The 19,224-nt window shown below is 39.3% G+C and overlaps 2 protein-coding genes across 2 annotated transcripts; one reads left to right on the top strand and one right to left on the bottom strand.

Moving 5' to 3' along the window:
* Positions 1-5,117: 5,117 nt before the first annotated feature.
* tmem182a (transmembrane protein 182a) lies at positions 5,118-10,791 on the bottom strand. Its single transcript, XM_051404759.1, has 5 exons — positions 10,380-10,791; positions 8,916-9,039; positions 7,438-7,536; positions 7,198-7,335; positions 5,118-6,692 (listed from the first exon to the last, which is right to left on the bottom strand). The coding sequence occupies exons 1-5, from the start codon at positions 10,536-10,538 to the stop codon at positions 6,466-6,468; spliced, it is 747 nt and encodes a 248-aa protein (XP_051260719.1). The 5' UTR covers positions 10,539-10,791; the 3' UTR covers positions 5,118-6,465.
* A 1,838-nt stretch (positions 10,792-12,629) lies between these two features.
* On the top strand, positions 12,630-19,118 carry mfsd9 (major facilitator superfamily domain containing 9). The gene is made up of 6 exons (XM_051404120.1): positions 12,630-12,985; positions 14,250-14,337; positions 15,162-15,205; positions 16,290-16,419; positions 17,046-17,255; positions 17,343-19,118. Exons 1-6 carry the CDS (start codon positions 12,899-12,901, stop codon positions 18,203-18,205), a joined length of 1,422 nt encoding a protein of 473 aa, XP_051260080.1. The 5' UTR covers positions 12,630-12,898; the 3' UTR covers positions 18,206-19,118.
* Positions 19,119-19,224: the final 106 nt, after the last annotated feature.

Here is a 19,224-nt window from a genome sequence, read left to right on the forward strand (position 1 = left end):
GAATAGTTACATTAGAATTGTATATTATTTTTCTATTAAATATGGTAAACAGAGCTTGTGCCTGTTTATTTTGTTGAATCCATTTACACATGCTGACATGCTTAAGACTAACAGATATGACAGTGCCCTCTTGTAAAATGCCATTAATAAACATGTGTAACATCAAAACAGACTGAGGGATTGTGGTTCAGCAGAATGGAACAACAAACATTTTTATTGTACCGTTGAGACATGTTTAATGAAGAATTAGAGGTTTAAAGCTGCATGAAGTGAACCTGTGAGCGATTGTGTGGGTTTTTGTTTTGTTTTTGCTTTCTTGAAATTCTGTAAAAAAATATATATATATTTTTTCTGGTCACATTGTGAATTTTCTGTACTATGGGTCTAATTCTGTTGGAGAAAATGGGGGACTTCAAACAAAAGTATAATAAATTAACTGAGTAAAAGTGGAGAACAATTTCAGAACGGGCAAAAAGCTTCACAAATATAAACAAATCTTTATTATAAATTATTGGTAGCTCAGAATGATGGTATAAATATGATAAACAGTTGTTGGTACTTTGTTCAAACACATTTATTTAATTAACTGTTTTTCAAAATAAATAGTCACTTTTATTTTTTTATGAGAAAATTTACTTTTTTTATGTCTTGAACCTGTATTTTAAGTTCTTTAATTAAAGGAAGCTGTTCGCACCACACATTTATAACAAATAATTAGTATACAGTCAGTTAATGGCCAGTTGATTAGGTAAAGTAAACCTAAAACTGTTACTACCATAACATCTGTCTTTGTGACATTTATTACGTTGCATAAATAAATATATGTGTTTATTATTGAGGTCATTGTTAAAGGTGGTGTTGTACTGGATTATATTGAGAGGTGTTTTTGTCCTTCTCGTCCATAGAAAAGAGGGACAGGATATTAGAAATACCTCTGACTTCAATTCTTAAACCAATAACTTAATCAACACCTCTGTTACAGTGTCAAAACAATTATGGCCTCATAAAATTAGACTTTGACAGAACAGTTGTATAGGACCGCATTAGACTGTTTACCTAACTGAGTGTATTATGGAATAATACAAAAGTAATATAAAATAAAGAGTTACATTTAAAAGTTACATTCAGCATGACATTTTGTTATGTCTCACTCTGTCAGATAAAGGTGGGGACTGACTTACTGTTCAGATAGGACAGATAGGTACGCTACAGAAACCCCGACTGGCTTTGAAGCCATGATGCCCGCCTCACCAACGCCCAGTGTTACAACGCTGCATAAGAAATGATATGCAGGAGGTATCTTTGAATATTCATGACCAAATCCACTGGCTTTTTGTATTGTAGCATTAATTAATTGCTCGAGGGGAAGCTATACCCAAATAAGGAGCTGAAGTGCTCGCTGCTGAAACACGGCAAATCCAAAGAAAGCATTACAAAGTGACAAAACTATGATACAGTATGGATATTTGAAAAAACATGGGATGCATACGTACTTATACGTATTTGACAATTAACAGACAACAAGAATTTAAGCGAAAAAGAAAATCAAGCTTTATTTTATTTAGCTTTATTGTGAACTGAAATCATCTCTGATAGGCAACCCAGTCTTGAAAAAATCTCCCTTTGTTTAGGATTTGTGGATATATATATATGTGCCACTAAAGATGTATGAATATTCAAGGGGAAAGATGGTTGAAGAGTCCCAATCATCTCCTACACAGTTGCTCTGGCAGTTAAAAGAGTGCCGCTGAGAGGAGTTTCGCTGTGAACGACATTAGCATGCCTTTGAAACAAGAGACCTTGAGTATGAATAAGGGCTTTCCATACACACTTTGGAATGTAATTTATATGCACAAACTGAGGTGTGAGGCCAGAGGATGTTAGAGGGGCAGAAAGGATCCACTCGGTACAGGTGTAGCTTTCACTGGCCAACAATGTAATACCTGTTTTTATACAGCCAATGCCTCTTTACACATCAGTAAGTTCCTCTGAACTTACAGACACCATTGAAACGGAAAGTATGAGGTGTATAGATAATTGGATGCTCTGCTTGTACTTTTATATATATATATATCCTCTATGATCTTGAAGAAATGTGTTTCCTCATCAAAGAGGTTTTGTTTAATGTTTCAAGCTGAGCGCCAATAAAAGTGTTGATTTTCAACTGTTTGTTTGATGACCTGAGTTACTTTTTGTGCCACTGCCACCGGTGACCTATGTGCTCAACTCTCTGAATTATGCATGGTGATTATACGACGTAGTCCTCTGAATTGTAAATTCTCACAATTATACAGCCCATTGTCTATTCATTATTTCAAAACGAATGGGAAATTATGTAAAACTATCTCTAAAGAGGAAAGCAGCGTGTAATATGACTTGCCATATTGTTCATGCAATTCAAATACTTTGCTTTTTCTGAGAGTTGAAAGTAATCTGATTTAAATGAAATCTGACTTGCATGTCATGTGGGATTATGATACATTTGGAAGATAAGCTATGATAACTACACTACGTGCCATGAGGTGAGAGCACTCAGGCAAAGAGTGTTTTCCAATTAACTTAAACCTCCCTCAAGGTTAAATATACAAGTGTTGACTGAGAGTCGAACTTATCTTCTTTACTCGACCAGACGAGTGAAGGACTTCGACATGTCCCGCACACATCTCTCTGCTCCTCTTTCTTTTACAACCCCCTCACACAAGCAGAACATACAGTATACACATGTACTGTCTATTCACACAGGTGACAAAGCTACTGTTTCATTTATAAATAGTCAAAGAAAGATTTTTCTTTAGTTTGAGGCATACAGACATTAGTTCCAGGACGCTAAACTAAAACTAAAGGTGGTTTTGCTGTCAAGGCCTCCAAACTCTGGAACAGCCTTTCTGTTTCAGCTTGCTCATTTACTTCCTTTAAATCTCTCATAAACCAATTTTTATAAACATTTCCGCATGCACCCTGTCACTTCTAATGTCCTCCTCCACTCAAAAATGCGTTTTGCTTATTGTTTCTCCAGCTGGATGTTTGACCTTCACTGTGCAGAATGATGTATCTGCAGTTTGACAATAGAAGGCTTCATATTCATCTGTTTATCTGTGCTCACCTCAAATCTGAGTTCATAAAATACAAAGCGTGATTTTGCAACATCATGACATAAGTTGAAAGCCAGAAAGCTCAATATGTAACTTGTTCTAGATTGATGTGGAAACTTGAAGCCTCCGGTGCACAAACACTGAGAACAGACTTTTCAGTGAAGTCGGAGACATCTTGTATCCAGGGATTGAACTCAGAATGAAAAACATTTGCATATTCATCGATATTCTGGATTATCTATGGTGTAGATGTAGTTTTAAGAAATCTTAAACAGAAAAAAATCAGACACAAATTACTGTAGGAAACAGACTATTTTTATGTGTCTTAAAACATGTCTGGAGAGAATCTTTAACTAATTTGTATGTAGTTTTCTGTTTTTATTTAAAAGTCTGAAAAAAAGGTTGTTATTATTAGGTTATTATTAACTCCTGTTCTGTTCAATACCATTCTGTTATGTTCTGTCCTGTCTGGTTCTGTTCTGTTCTATCATGTTCTGTTCTCTTCCACTCTATGTTATTACCAGGTGGTTTTCACACATGTCACTATTACCACAGCGTTAAGTGATGTCTTTGTACAGTTCTTATAGATTTTTTAAAGCCCAGGATCTGGCATGGCCCGCTGCTTCCTGTCCCTCCTCCTCCTCCTTCTCCCCCTCTGGAAGTGTTACCCTCTCATCCTCTATCTCCCCTCATCCGCTATTCTCCTCCTCACCTCCTGCTGCACTCCATCCCTCTGCTGAGCACAGGTATTTGTTTAGGAATCTCTCGGTGGAAATTATACTCCATCTCCGGCGCTCCCTATCAACACACAATTATCATGGGCAATCATGCAGAACAGTGCTGAATTCAGCTGGGACTCTGATGACATTACTGACTGCAAGGCCCGGCTTCTCCTGGAGGTAGCCGGCCTGCTCCACACCTGCATTAAACCTTTCTCACTCCCTCTCTCTATCTTTCTCACTCTCTCTCTCGCCCTCCCTCTTTCCCTCCCTCACTCCCTCCCTCCCCCTCTCTCTCTCTTTCACACACACTCTCCCTTGGATATGGAGAGAAATTATTAAACTTTTTTTTTTATCTTATTAGGATTTCATTTAAACCAGGAAGTCCACCACATATGAAATCTCTTTCCTAGGGGAGACTGGGCTGGAAGGACCACTCCAAACTGACAGGACAAATCCTGAGATCTTATCTCACAATTTATTTGCATCTGTCAACCTCTGTGCCTTCTTTTATCTTTTTTGACCTGCAATGGCTTACCTCAGTGTTGCTTCTCATATGGTTGAGCTGCAGTTTGGTGCTGCTACTCTCTCGGTGTGTGGACAGCAATTTGAAATTTGAGAAATTTGGAAGTGTGAATTTCCAACCTAAAGTGTCTTCTGTAAAGGCAAAGTCAATCTCACAAAGTAATCAATGCCTTACTTTGTGTCGCTGCCTCCTGCATTCTGAGGCAAACCACAGATGCATTTCCCTATGTATGATAAGTACATTATAAAGCTCGAAAGGCACAGAGTTGATACAGACACATGAGAATCGGCACAGGAGTCCATTCAGATCCTGATCAAATGCTCCATTCATGAGTGAAATTACCATCCGTCTGTCAGCCAAGGTGTGAATTCTTTCATCTACAGATCCTACCTCTGAAGTTGTGATTAAATGCATAACGCCACATACACTCCACATAGACTCGAGATAAGCAAAATAGGATTTCTGCTGTTCACAGTGCATTTTGATGTGTAAATGAACAGTGCCCTCTTGTGGTATTCTAGTGTATTTTTTCAAACCATTTTTCACAGAGTCAGTTTAGGTGTTCTCCTGATTGGTCAGGCTTTAAGCTGTGCCAACCATTTTGCATATGGAATAAACTGATTATAGTTGCATCTTAAGAGCTTCTTTTTTTTTTGTCAGTGTGCAGGGAATTTTTCTATCAAATGAGACCTGACACTATTTTTAGAAATGAGTGCAAATCTTTTCACAATCCTTTGAACTTGTTACAATAACAAAAAGATACATTTTATTCATCAAAGCTTGCCTTCTCCTCATCTTTTTATTGGCCAACAGATATGAAGTCATGTCAGAATCTCACAACACACTTAAAAACTCAAGGAAGAACCAGACTGATGTTACAACTAAAACATGTACAACAAAAACTCAACAACAGAACATAAACAGTTACATACACTCAACACAAAAAGCCAATTATGCTTTAAGCTCCACTTATAAATAGAATAAACTGGTCAAACTGGAAAACATATGACCAAATAACAGCAGTTTCAGGCTATGTACAGAAATAGTAAAATAATACTGCAGAAAAAGCAGAAAAGGCATGATACACTCTGTAAAATATTAATATTTGATTATATTACGGGATAAGTCTGATGATATTCCACATAATTCTTATTATAAACTAAAAAGACCAAAACCAACAATAAATGGATAGTAAGTGTCTCTGTTACCAAACCATGATATAAATTATTTCTCTGTGCCATAGAGCTCATTGAAAAAAATCTACCATTCCCTCATCATTTGCTAAAAACCACAGTGCCCAGTCTCAATTGACTTATTTAACCTTTTTTAAAATGAAAGGTTATATTTGTGATCTGTTTGAAGAATGAAAGTTCAGGGTAAATTAATGGCTTTGGAGCTGAGTGTCACAATACAGATAAGATAGGGAAGTTAGAAAGTATCAGTTTTGGTCTTTTCATTGGATTTGTGAACAGTGACAAAGAATATAGCATATCATCAATTGTACCTTGAACAGTGACAGCAGAAATAGCTGCTGGCCAGGTGTTTATTCCAAAAACACTGACTCCCATTACTGTATATTGTGCCAACCCCTGCAACCCACAGAATATAAAACACATCATGCCACATTATAAGCTTTTCACTGTGAACTTTTTTATAAGAGTTTTAAAAAACGCTATACAAAGTAATACATATATTTTACTTGTTCAACCAGGGAAGAGTATTTCTAATCTCTTCAGCATCTACTCATCAACATTTGATTGCTGGTATGAATTTTATGAACATGAGATTAAAACAAAAGTGTTAAGCACCACAGATTTTATACTGATCACGCTCGAAGAGAATTCCTCATATAGTCCACTAGCTCAATTGAATGTTGCTCAGGGTGGAGAGATTATGATGCCAAGCTCAACAATGGTTGTAATGTTTTCATCCTGGAACAAAATGCTCAAGACTGTCAGATCTTTTACACCACAGAGATGCCATATAGTATCTACAGAGTCCTGCTTTTACATGGCAGACAAAATGGGGAAAATATCAAATGTCTGGTGATAAAAAAAAATAAAAATACAGGAGGAAGAAAAACACTTCTCAAGCCCCCACTCTTCCTCTAACCTGCTGCTGGTTAAAGTTAGTGGTAATGAACCTTGATGGTTTGGCCAATGAGGAGGAAAAGAAAGCCGGCCAGGAGGCAGAAGAAGATGCCAATGGGGGCAAACATGAAGGACAGACCATAGTTGAAGGACAGCTGGAAGTCTGAACACAGTGCAGAGCGCTGGTGCTCTATGTAGGCTTCCATCACACCCAACACCTGTAGCCACAGTACGTACATCACCACCACACACAGCAGGACAAGACCTGGTGCAGAGAACAGGCAAAGAGACCACGATGATTGAAACTCACTGCATATAAACCAATGGCTCCAAAACAGGGTATAAAAATGAATATTTAACCAGTGGTGGGAGTAAGAGTACCAACACAACAGTGTAAAAGTACATAATTACAAGTAAAAGTTCTGCATTTAAAATGTATCATCAGCTAAATACAATGAATGTATCAACATTAAAACTAAACTTGAATTAAATCTACTTGTTCTGCGGAAAATGCAATGCCATCTTCACTTTTTTCTAAAATATGAAAAATTAATTATACAGTAAATTCTAATGTGAAATCTTAATTTGAAAAGTCACCAGAAACCAGTCAAATAAATGTAGTAGATTAAAAAGTACAGCATTTCTTTCTAAAATATAATATAATAAGTAGAATTAAAATGGGAAATAACTCAAGTGAAGTTTTAAATTGCATGTAAGTATATTAGGTTACTTTCCACCACTGGATTTAACAATTTAATTCAAAGCCTCACCAGATGCCAGGAAGAGTCCGCCTCCTGCTTTATACAAGCGATGGCTGGCGAACGGAGCAGCACAGATGATGACGAACCCACCGAGCACAACAGCTGCCACACCAATGAGCATGAAGATGCTCCAGAATCCTCTGTAGACTGGAAAACAGAAAGTTGTATATACAGCCAGTAGATCACTGGAGAATATAAACTCTATCTGCACAAATAAAAGCAAATCCAAACAAATAAAGAGGAACTTACTTATGGCATAATCATAGTCTGTAGCATTGTGGGTCTGATGAGACACTGGGAATGGGTAGAGGTAGCCGTGCATGCACACTTTTGAGTGAGGCTGATTTGCTGGAGAGAGAAAGAATAGAGCAACACAGAAAATAAATGAGAATCTAATCGTACAAGTAAACAAACACAGGACATCACTTACGAATGCAATATAATTATGAAGCAAACAACATAACAGTAAAGTTTTTGTCATAAAACACAAGATATGAGCAATAAAGAGAATATTCTGTTCTTTACACATTGATGATTCACATTTAATTTGTCATTTTTAACTTTATTACTTTATAAGTTTGTAACTTATTTGTTTTGTCAGTTGCAGACTTTTGTCAGTTGCAACAGCTCTGTTCTTTTTGTCTATATGTAGTCTTTTATGGATTAGGATATAAACTGAATTTGACAACAGAGTGACAAAAAAGTTGTGATCATTTTAGACTTTTTCTCTCATGTTTTTATATTCTCCCCTCGCCTCTCCTCCCTTTTCTTCCACCATGTGAAATTCCACAGACCCTCACAAGGTCCTTTCAGTGCTGGAGGCTGTTTCTGACAATGACCCACCATTCAAAGTCCCCATCAGAAAATAGACGACGCACAATCACCTGACCAACGACCAGAATAACATCACATGGCATGGCATCTAAACAGTCACATGAGGGGCTTACTACCACTGGGGCGACATACGAGTTTTATTGACACAATAACAGCGAATCAGAAGCTGACATTTTTTCTGCAGCGGAGTTACAGTGCTGCTGTGGTTTCCTACACTAACCAGTGATTGGCTTCAGAGGACAGAGAATAGGACCATTTAAGAGAAATTATAAAGAAAAGTTGTCTTCCTTTTTATTTGTATCTAAATGGTTTATATCAGTAGACCTACTCTATAGTTTAACCCTAATGTTCATACTTAGTACTGTTTTATTATCTTGATACCTGATTTAATTTGATAGGAAGTGCTAATTGCTTGATAAGTATGAGTTTGAACTGATGATGGATTCGGTGTAGAGCATGAACACCATGGATTTTCATCAGCTCTCTATATGTGTGATTGGAGTTGACAGTACTTTTTACAGTATCTCTCAAATCCCAAACCATCCTTTTTGGATTCCTCTCAACATTTCCTTGTCTGTGAATTACTTTTTGTTTACATAAAGCCCATAAAACATAATATGTTTCCTTATTTGGAGTAACAGCAATTCTCTAAGGGAATAATAATCTGTACTTAGTGGTTTACTTAGCAGTTTGTAGCTAAAGGAAGGATTACCACTTCAATAATTTTCTCCACTGGCTTTTAATGAGGAGAAAAGAAACAAAATAGTTAGAGGAAATAAATTAGTTGATTTTGTTTGATTACAAAGCATTGGAAAAGATGAGAAAGTTAAGCCAAAGCCAATAAAGCACAAGGGTTAGCCACTGGAACAACACCATGTCTCTGTCTCACTTACTGAACCACAGCTTCCACAGCAGGTTGTCATCGCCTGCGCTGCCTCCAAATGAACACCTCCAGAAAAAACCCTCGTGGTACAGAGTGATATCACTAATGTCCTCCTGCACCACCACATCTCCACGCTGAAAGAATGGATACAAAAAAGATGAATTACTTATCACTTAACATATTCTGACTATGAAAAGTCTGTACAAAATAGGGTTTGTATTTGCATCATTATGCATGCACTCCATGTTATCTGTTGATGTAATCAAAGGCTGGCAGAAGTCTCAAGATCATGTGTGGCAGGTGTGCAGCATGTTGCCACAGTGGCACAGAGCAGCTGCTAAGTCAGGTCAAGGGTTGAGCTGAGCAAGCACCTCCAACGTCGTACAGGTTTGGTTTGGTCGCATATGAGTGAGTGTGCAGGCCAAGGGTGTTCCCACTCAGGAAACACTCATCACTGGTTGTAACTATTTTTGCGCGTGAGCAAAAAGATGCATCCTAAATTGTCTGTTACGTCATCCATAAAGTACAAAAGTGTATTTTATTTTGAAATCAACCTTTTAAGACCTTGTTGAACGATTGCATTGCTGGTTTGTTTTTTAAAAAATCAGATAGAAAAGACACCTATAAATGTTGTAGGAAAGTGGCTGTGGGCCTGAGGGTCAGGAACCCCACTTAGACTGATACTAAACCTGTGATGTAGTGTCACAGAGAGAGAAGCTGTCTTGTTTGAAGGTGACAGAAGCCTAAAAAGGTTGAAAAACAGTGCTATAGGATGCTGACACTCCTACTAAGCTGTGCACTTTTTCACACCTTATCCTACATTATATATTATGTAATATAATGGATAGTACTTGTCCAGAATTATGGTTGATTAAATGGTAAATCCTTGCATTGCATTACAGTATGTACTACGTACTTTGGTTTTATTGTGGTGATATCATGTCTCAATTCCAGTATCAGTGCCCACTATGAAAAAGTTAGGTATGTTCTAGTCGGTGATATTTAATACAGTACCATTGGGACTACTGGTATTTGTATTTCTACCATTGGGGCACATGGTACAGGCTGTGTCTCAATCACTGCATAGCTTCACACACGCTACATTGAACAGTGTCTGGTTACATGAAGACGTCCTGCAGAGATGCCTCTCCACCCTGCGGTTCATCTACTGAGAGAATGATCGGAACAACTGATCACACTTTCTAATTTAAAAAGACTTTGATTCTAGTTTAAAGGTCCACCATTAAACACTTGCAAGTATTTTATTGTGGGGATATAGAGCGCAGCTTCACAATACACATAATACACTTAACAATAATAGAATCACTGGGATTATTTCTTCTCTTACAGCAAGGACACCTAACTTAAGTTCCTGGGGTTATAACATTTTTCTACCTATAACACATAACTATTAACTAACTAACAACTAACTATCTTCTGAGCCTCCATGATCTGCTGCTGTTTGAACACCCACCTCTATGGTCACACCACCTGGGCCAACAGATCCGTCAGGGTTTGGGTGGCAACTCTCTGAAACCAGCAGCCAGTAATCAGTTCCAAACGAGAGGAGGATGAACACAGCTGCCAACGCCCCAAAGAGCCCAGCAAAAAACAACGCCACGCTAAGCTTCATGGTCCAGGATTGACTCAGCTACTGGATGCCCACACTCAGTCTAACTTCCCCCTCCAACTACAGCAAGTGCATGTGACAAGCAGAGGCAGAAACTCCTCTTGCACTGTAGTACATCCACTGAGTAAGATGGGTTTCCAGCTGGTTTATAAGGGGTTACTGGGTTTTGACTCCTCTCCTGTCCCTCTGTCCGTGTTATGGGAGGACAAGGTTGAGCACATGACTCCTCTGGGCCCTGCTGGGGTCTGCACACCGCCCCCACCCTGCCAGCATACCACCCCCTGGGCTATTTTGGGGGGTCTGATTGAAGGCGGCTGCTCCTCTCCACTGTGGGGTTGAGTGTGTGCAACAGTTGGAGAGTGTGAAGGGAGGGGATCAACGCAGAAATAACCGGTGGCAACTGGACACCCACCGTATGCACGGGAATGTCAGGGCAGGGTGAGACTGAAAGGACAGAAGAAGAGTAAAGTATCCCACAACACCCGGCTCAAAGCTTCTAAACAGACACATAAACAGACACACACGCACGCACACACACACACACACACACACACACACACACACACATACATACACACACACACACACACACACACACACATCAATATAATTTCCTGTAAATGGGTGTGATGAAAATTACTGTAACAGTATCTTTAATTCTTGGGGATTTTCAGTTGTGTCACACTCAATGATCACAGACTTTAATTAGCGATTATCAACTGAAGCTTTATAAACAGTTAAATTAGTCATTATAGACATAATGTTTAAAATTAAACTTGTGGCCTTTTAGCCGTTACTGTAACTGGTGCCACATAAATGATAGTTTTCTTACTTGAAGTGTGTCTAGTTATTTATTTAGTCTTCCATCAATAAATGTTTTAAGTATATTCTAAAACAAATCGGATTTTGTGGTTAGTAACAGTCAGTGTGAGTTGAGGGAACATCTGCTTTATTAGCATCCAAGGGGCATATTTAGCAGGGAACCTACATGTAGACTCTGGCAAATTTACACACTGATGTGACCCAGGACCACCTTCAGCCAGAGACACCCCACCCACATCCACTGCTCTGTATTGAAATGTGAGTGTCACTTAAATCTTGTCTGAAAACAAACAAAAGTTTGAGTAATATTTTCCCATCTACCACTTGTAATTGTAATTTTATCCGTTCATCAGACTGTTTAGCTTTTTAACCTTGAAGATAAAAACACAATGTGTAATATAAAAATACAGAATTAATCTGGGTTATTCTGTGAGCATTCAACATATCGGTACTAAAAAGTGTGACAAATATATTTGTTGTTAGGGTTAGAAAACTGTACTTCCTCATATTCAGTGGGCCCACAACCCCAGATCTTATTTCTCAGCACCATGCAAGGTGGTAAACAGAAAATGAAAGACTGCTGGTTAACTGTTCAGGAAGCTCAGGAAGTAACCACCCTTTAAAATAAATTGGATCATAGCTACAGGTTCTTATTCTTAAATCTTACTGTATGTTTATGATAAGATAATTATTAATATCTTTTAAGAATAATTTCAAAGTTTATCCTCTTCATACAGTGAGTCATTCCAACAAAGAGATTATCAAAGTCTCAATGACACAATTTCCTACAAGTTCATGTCTAAACTAATTATAAATGAACTAGAGAAGTTGTGGTAGTGATTGTAAGACTGTTTAAATGGAATATAACTGTAGAAAAGCCTCAGTTTGTCCAGCAGGTGGTGTAAAAGTAGCAATCAAACAACACTCTCAGTTAGTATAAATGTTAAAGCTGAAAACAAAATTCATATGCAAACAATAGTGCCTTTATTTATTTTTAATGTATTTATTATTGATTGCTTTGTTTAGGTTTTTTTTAAAAAAAAATGTGTTGAGTGAGCAGGTATTTTGGGGTTTGCTACTATAGTATACGGCCATCGTTATACAAGAATATAAGAGTGCTGCGATATATACAAATATTTGTAACACAAAATAGAACAAAAACAAATAAATACTAACAAGTTTTAAAGTAATAAAAAATGAAATAAAGAATCTGCTCATTTGTTTCTGTGACGTCAGCGGACGATACCAACTGTGAGCGCAGCCGCGGGGGAGTCAGACCAGACACCCGGGGAGGTCATCACCTGAGAACTCAACTGCGACTCGAACAGTCAGCTTCATCGGAGGCCGTACACGGTCCGCTTGTCTTAACAACTCAGCACCATTCATACATGTCGCATTTATGCGAAAGGTTTAAAGCGAGCAGTTTATCTCCACCCCTGTCTGTCGGAGCTCCGCCGGGACGCCTTTTCTGTTTGGATCATTTACAGTAGAGCGGATGAGCGCTTCCGCTTTGGCTACAGCCGTGCTATCACAGCGGGAGGATGAACAACCAGAAATGTAGCACTTTATTCCAGAAACCAAGAGGACGGAGGAGCATTATTCAATGTATCTATGTGGTGGGCTTCATGGTGAGTAGCTAACTGAGGTTGGACGGTGCTGGTTTCAGCAGGGAGGGGACTGTTATTTCATGTTTTCGTAACTCAAAGGTGAGGTAAAAAAGAAAGAACATTGCACAAGTCAGATATTTGAGATGTGCTTCGAGTGTCTTCGGGGTGATTGTTGGATGTAATACTGTTCCTTTTAAAACAAAGGTCTTAAAGGTGGGTTAAATGTTACCCTTGCACTGACACCTTAAACCCTCACCTGTCGCAGGCTACCTACCTGCAGAAAGAGAATAAAACTTAAATCTAACTCTGATATCTGCAGACACTTTAAAATCTGCAATAGCTACTGTAAATATAAAACATTATATAGTACAGTTCAGTTCAAAGTATATAAAGGGCCAGTAGAAACTCAGAGCATAGAGGAGAATTGTTCTCTTCTTAAAGAAACTGCCTATCTAATCTTAAATCAGTACTTAAAAAAAAATACTTTCTGACCACTAAACATAAAAACAAAGTTATGTGATCTATGCATACAAATATATTTTGTGTGTCTGTGTATTTTGAAATGTCACCCTAAATGAATTAGGTGTGTAGCTACTAAATAAGGGAGCTGTTATAGAAGATGGCAGGTTGTTTTGACACCCCTGAGTGTGTTGAGGGTCACCTCTTCAAACCATCACTGTAAGTAAAACATGTTGCAACGTGGGCTTGTTCTTCCTTGAATTTAATGCTGAAACCCTGTATTAGTTATCTCATAGTTCAAATACAAGCAATCCTGTGTGATCGTGAAGACGATGGGACTCCAGCGCTGACCTGCAGTCATACTTCAGAGAAGTAACTTTACATCTCGAGCTGCATAGCTGGCTAATGATCATTTAATTAAAGGTGACTAAAAGAAAGCAGGCATCTCCAATTTTTTGGCAGGGGGAGCAGACACAAACTGCTGGGGACAGTAATGCTTCTGAAAGTTAAGCAATTAGTGTAATGAGTTGTGGTAGAACACTGTATGAAATGCTGTGTGACTTCAATCAAGAATTTGGCAAGATCTGCTCCCATTTCAGCAATGCAGATAAACATGATGAGCGATGGCTTTCTGCAGCTGCTGCAACCACCACTAAACTCTCTGTGTTTGAACACTGGACACTGGCTTTACCTTATCTGATCTTAAGTGTTTCCTTTTGTTCAGAAGTTTATGGTGCGATGAGATCCTGATAATGACAGCTGGATACCTCTGGGCTCATTCCTGCTCCTCTTTCTTTCTGCTTCACGTTGTTTTTTTTTTTTTTAGGACTTGTTTGGGGTGAGCATGATCATCCCGCTGCTGAGCCATCATGTGAAAGCTCTTGGAGCAAGTCCCACTGTGGCTGGGATTGTAGGTAAGATATGTCCACTGCACACAGTAATCTGTTTAACTTACATTGTAGGATGTGTACTACAGGGTTCAGCCCTTAGAGTGGATGTATAATTAGGCAGCAAACTGATAAGCTCTGAAAAGTCTTTAAACCACATGACCAACCAAATTACGATCTCAGAGGGTTAACACGGACATAAACGTAATTAATCTACAGTTTTATAAAGTCTTTGTTTTTGGAAGAGTGATTGTCATGAAGACACACGACTGCTAACAAATCATTTGCAATAACAAAGTAAAACACACTGTCACAGTGACAATATTAGAGCTGAAACGATAAGTTCATGAATCAGTTAGTCAAACAAATACAGAAAAGTTCTGTTGGTTGGTTGCTTTGGTGTTTTCCTCATTTGCATGTGTTTTGTCTGTTTGTGTTTTTCATAAGTTCTCAGCTCCCAACAAGAAATTCAAATATGTCATCTTGGGCTGTAAGAAAGTGTGATTCACATTTTGTAACATTTTCTGTCATGTTACAAAGTAAACGATTAATAAATTAGTAGGAAAATGATGCATTCATGATAGAAAATAATAATTTGTTGCGGCCCTCGTAAATATAATGTTGAAAATGTGCCTTAAAGTTTCAGTTAGATTTCAGTTACTGTGTGTGTGTGTAATGAGAAATAATGTCCAACCCCTGTGCTGTAATTGTTGTTTCCTTATTACATATAAGGAAGATATTACATATCACTAACACATTAGATGGTGTTTAGTGACAGTTTCCGCCGCTTGGTGTCTGCTCTGTGCTTTATATTACAAATATGAATTAAAACAAATATGAAACTGTTGCAGGGTCGACATATGGGATCTTACAGCTCTTCTCAAGCACAATAGTTGTAAGTATTGATTTTGTTTCGCTCTAAAAAAAACGAACTAACTAAACTGTCTCTGCCTCTAACGTCTCTTGAGCCTCTCCTGCTTGACAAGGCACGCTCACAGTTAATGGCCAAAATAGTTGCATTCCATGTCATCTCCGGTATTTCATGAAAACAATAAACACTGTCTGTTTCAGGTTGGTTGTGGTCGCATAATACACCCAGTCTCTCACACACACACACAAGCTTCTCCAAGTTAGCCACAGTTATCACTCCTTTTACACAGAAATTATAATTGTTTTAACCTTTTAACACCCCCTGACTGGACACTGAGGAGCTGTTGAAGTGAAGTAACCCTTGGATGTTAAATGAAAAATCAAAGCCTTTATGATGAAACCATGTCCAAACTGTTAATAAATAACTCAAAAAGCCACAGTACTCTACAATAAGCACTGCATCTGACACAAGATTCTCAGCTTTCCACGTCTCTCTCCTGCTGCCCACAGCTCCTGAAATTGGTTTAATTCTCAGGGGTCATGCGACAAATTAAGACAGATAAGGACTTGTCTGTTGGTTCCTGCGTGCAGACCGGCTGAATCCTGATAAACGCAGGGATACGTGAACAGCCGGGTCTCTATGATAATCCCACCAGGCTACATCCAGAACACAGCAAACTCAATTGGTCCTTATTTCATTATTTCATCAGATGGGTGTGTGTGTGTGTGTGTGTGTGTGTGTGTGTGTGTGTGTGTGTGTGTGTGTGTGTGTGTGTGTGTGTGTGTGTGTGTGTGTGAGAGAGAGAGAGAGACGAAGAGAGAGAGAGAGAGAGACAGGGTGAGAATCTAATAAAGAGCTGTATAACTGCTTCAGCTGCTTGGGTGACAGGAAATCCAGGGTTTGGGGATTTCTGTTATATTAGTATTTCCATACGTATGTATAGAGGTACTTTTCTCTGCTGTGTCCATTTGTTGAGATTTGTCTTTCCAGATCAGTGAATTAAAATTCTCCCCCTGTTTCAAGATGTTTCAAAGGATTGTACAAAATATCTTTTGAATGGGAAATTGGTGTTTGTGGTTGTGCGTCACTTCCTGTGTGTGATTGGCAGGGCAGCTGGAGTGATGTGGTGGGACGGCGGTACTCTCTGCTGACCTGTCTGCTGCTGAGTGCTCTAGGCTACGGCCTGCTCGGGATGTCCTCCAGCATCGCTTTGTTTGTCCTCGCACGGATACCTGTGGGTAAGTCAAGTCATATTAGGAAAAGCACATGTCTAAACAATCGAATGAATGATGGCTGATTTCCATTTAGCTGCTTCAGTTTCAGTGCTAGCTCACTGTCATGACTTCCTGGGACTTTTAAAGGTCCAGTGTGTAACATTTAGGAGGATATATTAGCAGAAATGGAATATAATAATCAGAAGCTTGTTTTCATTAGTGTACAATCACCTGAAAATAGGAATTGTTGCGTTTTCGTTACTTAAGAATGAAAAGTGTTTCTCTACTGAGGGAACTGGTCCTCCTCTGAGGAGTCTGTCATGTTTAACCAGTAGCTCAAAATGGACAAACCAAATGCTGGAGGGTGTGGACGAGGACATTGTAGATGTGACTCAGCAGCTTAAACATATGTAGCAATATGTATTTTTAATCTCTCTCTGGCTTAATTTTATTTTTGGGGTTAACATCTCATTCCAGTACTAAAAAACATTCCTGATTGTCTTGGATAAAATGTAATTATGGCAGGTGGAATGAGGATTTATATGAAATAGCAAAATTCTCATAACTTGCACAAAGCTGCCACCTTATTCTTTAAAGCCAGATCAGTCAGCTTCTTACTCTCACTGTTTGTTGACTGTTTTCTGTCTCAGGGTTGTTCAAGCACTCCCTGTCCATCTGCAGAGCCCTGCTGTCTGACCTGGTGTCTGAGTCAGAGCGCCCTCTGGTGATGGGACACTTCAATGCAGCCTCCAGCGTTGGCTTCATCCTGGGTCCTGTGGTGGGTGGCTACCTCACGGAGCATGAAGGTGGCTTTTATACGTCCTCTTTTACCTGTGCAGCCATCTTCATTATTAATGCAGGTTGGTAGAAACGGGAGAGAAACAACTGATTTAATAGAGCCCCCTTTTTTAAAATATGTGTCTAACATTATGTGTATGTCGTTCCAGGGCTGGTATGGATGCTACCATGGAGCGAGACGCTAATTCACCGTAATGAAACTAACGCCAGCAACGATGCAAGTAAAGGTTGTCATGATAACAACTGCAGTAATTCGGTTCTCAATGGCTCTCATACAAATAGTCACCACCCAGTGTTGGCTGCAGAGAATGATCCAGGCTCCAGAGCGGCAGGGAGGCACCGAGGTGGTCTCAGGTGGAAGGAGTTCTCTCTGCTCCAGCCTGCCTGGAGACAGCTGTCTTCAGTGGGCTCCAAGATCCACATGGTGGCCTCTTCTGACATGTGGGACCTTTTCCTGGTGCGTCTTCTGATGGCCATAGCTATCATGCTTTACTACAGTAACTTCTCTCTGGCAATGGAGGAGCGTTTCTCACTTAAACCAAAGGTGACAGGTTATCTGATTAGCTATAGCAGCACCTTAGGGGCCCTTGCTGGGTTCTTGGTGGGGCCAGTCACCCAGCTGTATGGGAACAATATGCCTGCTCTGCTCCTTCACTCCACAGTTCTCACCTGTTCACTAATTTTACTGTACGCTGCCGCGCCTAGTGTGTGGCAGGTGCTGCTTACCTCCACCTTCTTTGCCATTTCCACCACTATTGGACGGACATGCATCACAGATCTGGAGCTGCAGAGAGGAGGGGTCCAGGCCAGTGGGACTCTGATTGGAGCCGGGCAGTCAGTCACAGCCGTTGGTCGAGTCCTGGCCCCTCTTCTCTCTGGTCTGGCCCAGGAGTTCAGCCCTTGTGGTCCCCCCAGTCTGGGAGTGATCCTAGCTCTTGCAGCCGTAGGTTTACTGCTCATCAGGATCCCCAAATGGGACGGGAGGGGGATGACAAAAACAGCCAAACTCTGAGTAACTGGATGAATTTAGAATTAATGAAAATCAATGCAAATCTACCACACAGAGACATGCTCTTATTTGTTGGCCAGCTGTGAAGATGACCAGCAGACTCATAGTGGGAGCGATGTTTCCTGCTCAAAATGTCAAATGTGTCCGTAGATGTGGTTGCACCACAGGGTCAAAATGGCTCATCACCACCAGCACTGCAGTCCTTCTCTCAGGAAGCATCAAGCGCAGCATCCAGTGTGAAGTAAGGGCTGGGAAGTTTCATCTGCTTCCCCCTGCGCTGTAGTTTAATCAGACAGAAACATGTGGGCCTTGTTTTGGCACATACTACTTGGGACAGCTTTGCTGGAAACAATTCACACTTTAATGTAATTTTCTAACCACTGCATTGTCCAGAGTCAGCCTGGTGATGATGATGATATTCACTACAAGTCAGAATAACTTTTACTGCTTCATCAAAATACAATAACAAGATGATCTTCCTTTTACATTCCAGGCAGTTATGCTTCAGACGTTCATAAATGAGCTATAGTAGCTGTGGGGAAATCACGCTGCCTGACTGTCCCAAAGTAGATCAGACTGTAAAGTAATAATAATAATAATAATAATAATAATAATAATAATAATAATAAACACTTTTTACCTCAAAGCCAGTTGTTTCACCTAATGCACTTCATCGGAAATTCTTCCTTCTGTGTTGTATGAGCAAATGTTTGCTCTAGTTTCTGACTCTTGAGTTTTATAGTGAAATATTTGCTAATTTATCTTAGGATATGTTTAAGTGGAGACTTAAAGAAATTGTGAGTTTTAACTGTATACTGAGCACCACTGTTAAAATCCCAAATGATATAAATGTATGTAAAGAAGTTGGTGAATGCCAGATTCATGTCACAAGGAATAAACAAAGTTTTATATGCAAGTCGACGTTGTTTTGAATTTGTATATACAACACTGAATTCAATGCAGTTTAGATGTTGCATTCAACTCTGTCATACCTGCTGTACATTCTTCCCTTCTTCTCTTCC

Source organism: Dicentrarchus labrax, unplaced genomic scaffold (genome assembly GCF_905237075.1).
Source record: "Dicentrarchus labrax unplaced genomic scaffold, dlabrax2021, whole genome shotgun sequence".
Lineage (NCBI taxonomy): Eukaryota > Metazoa > Chordata > Actinopteri > Moronidae > Dicentrarchus > Dicentrarchus labrax.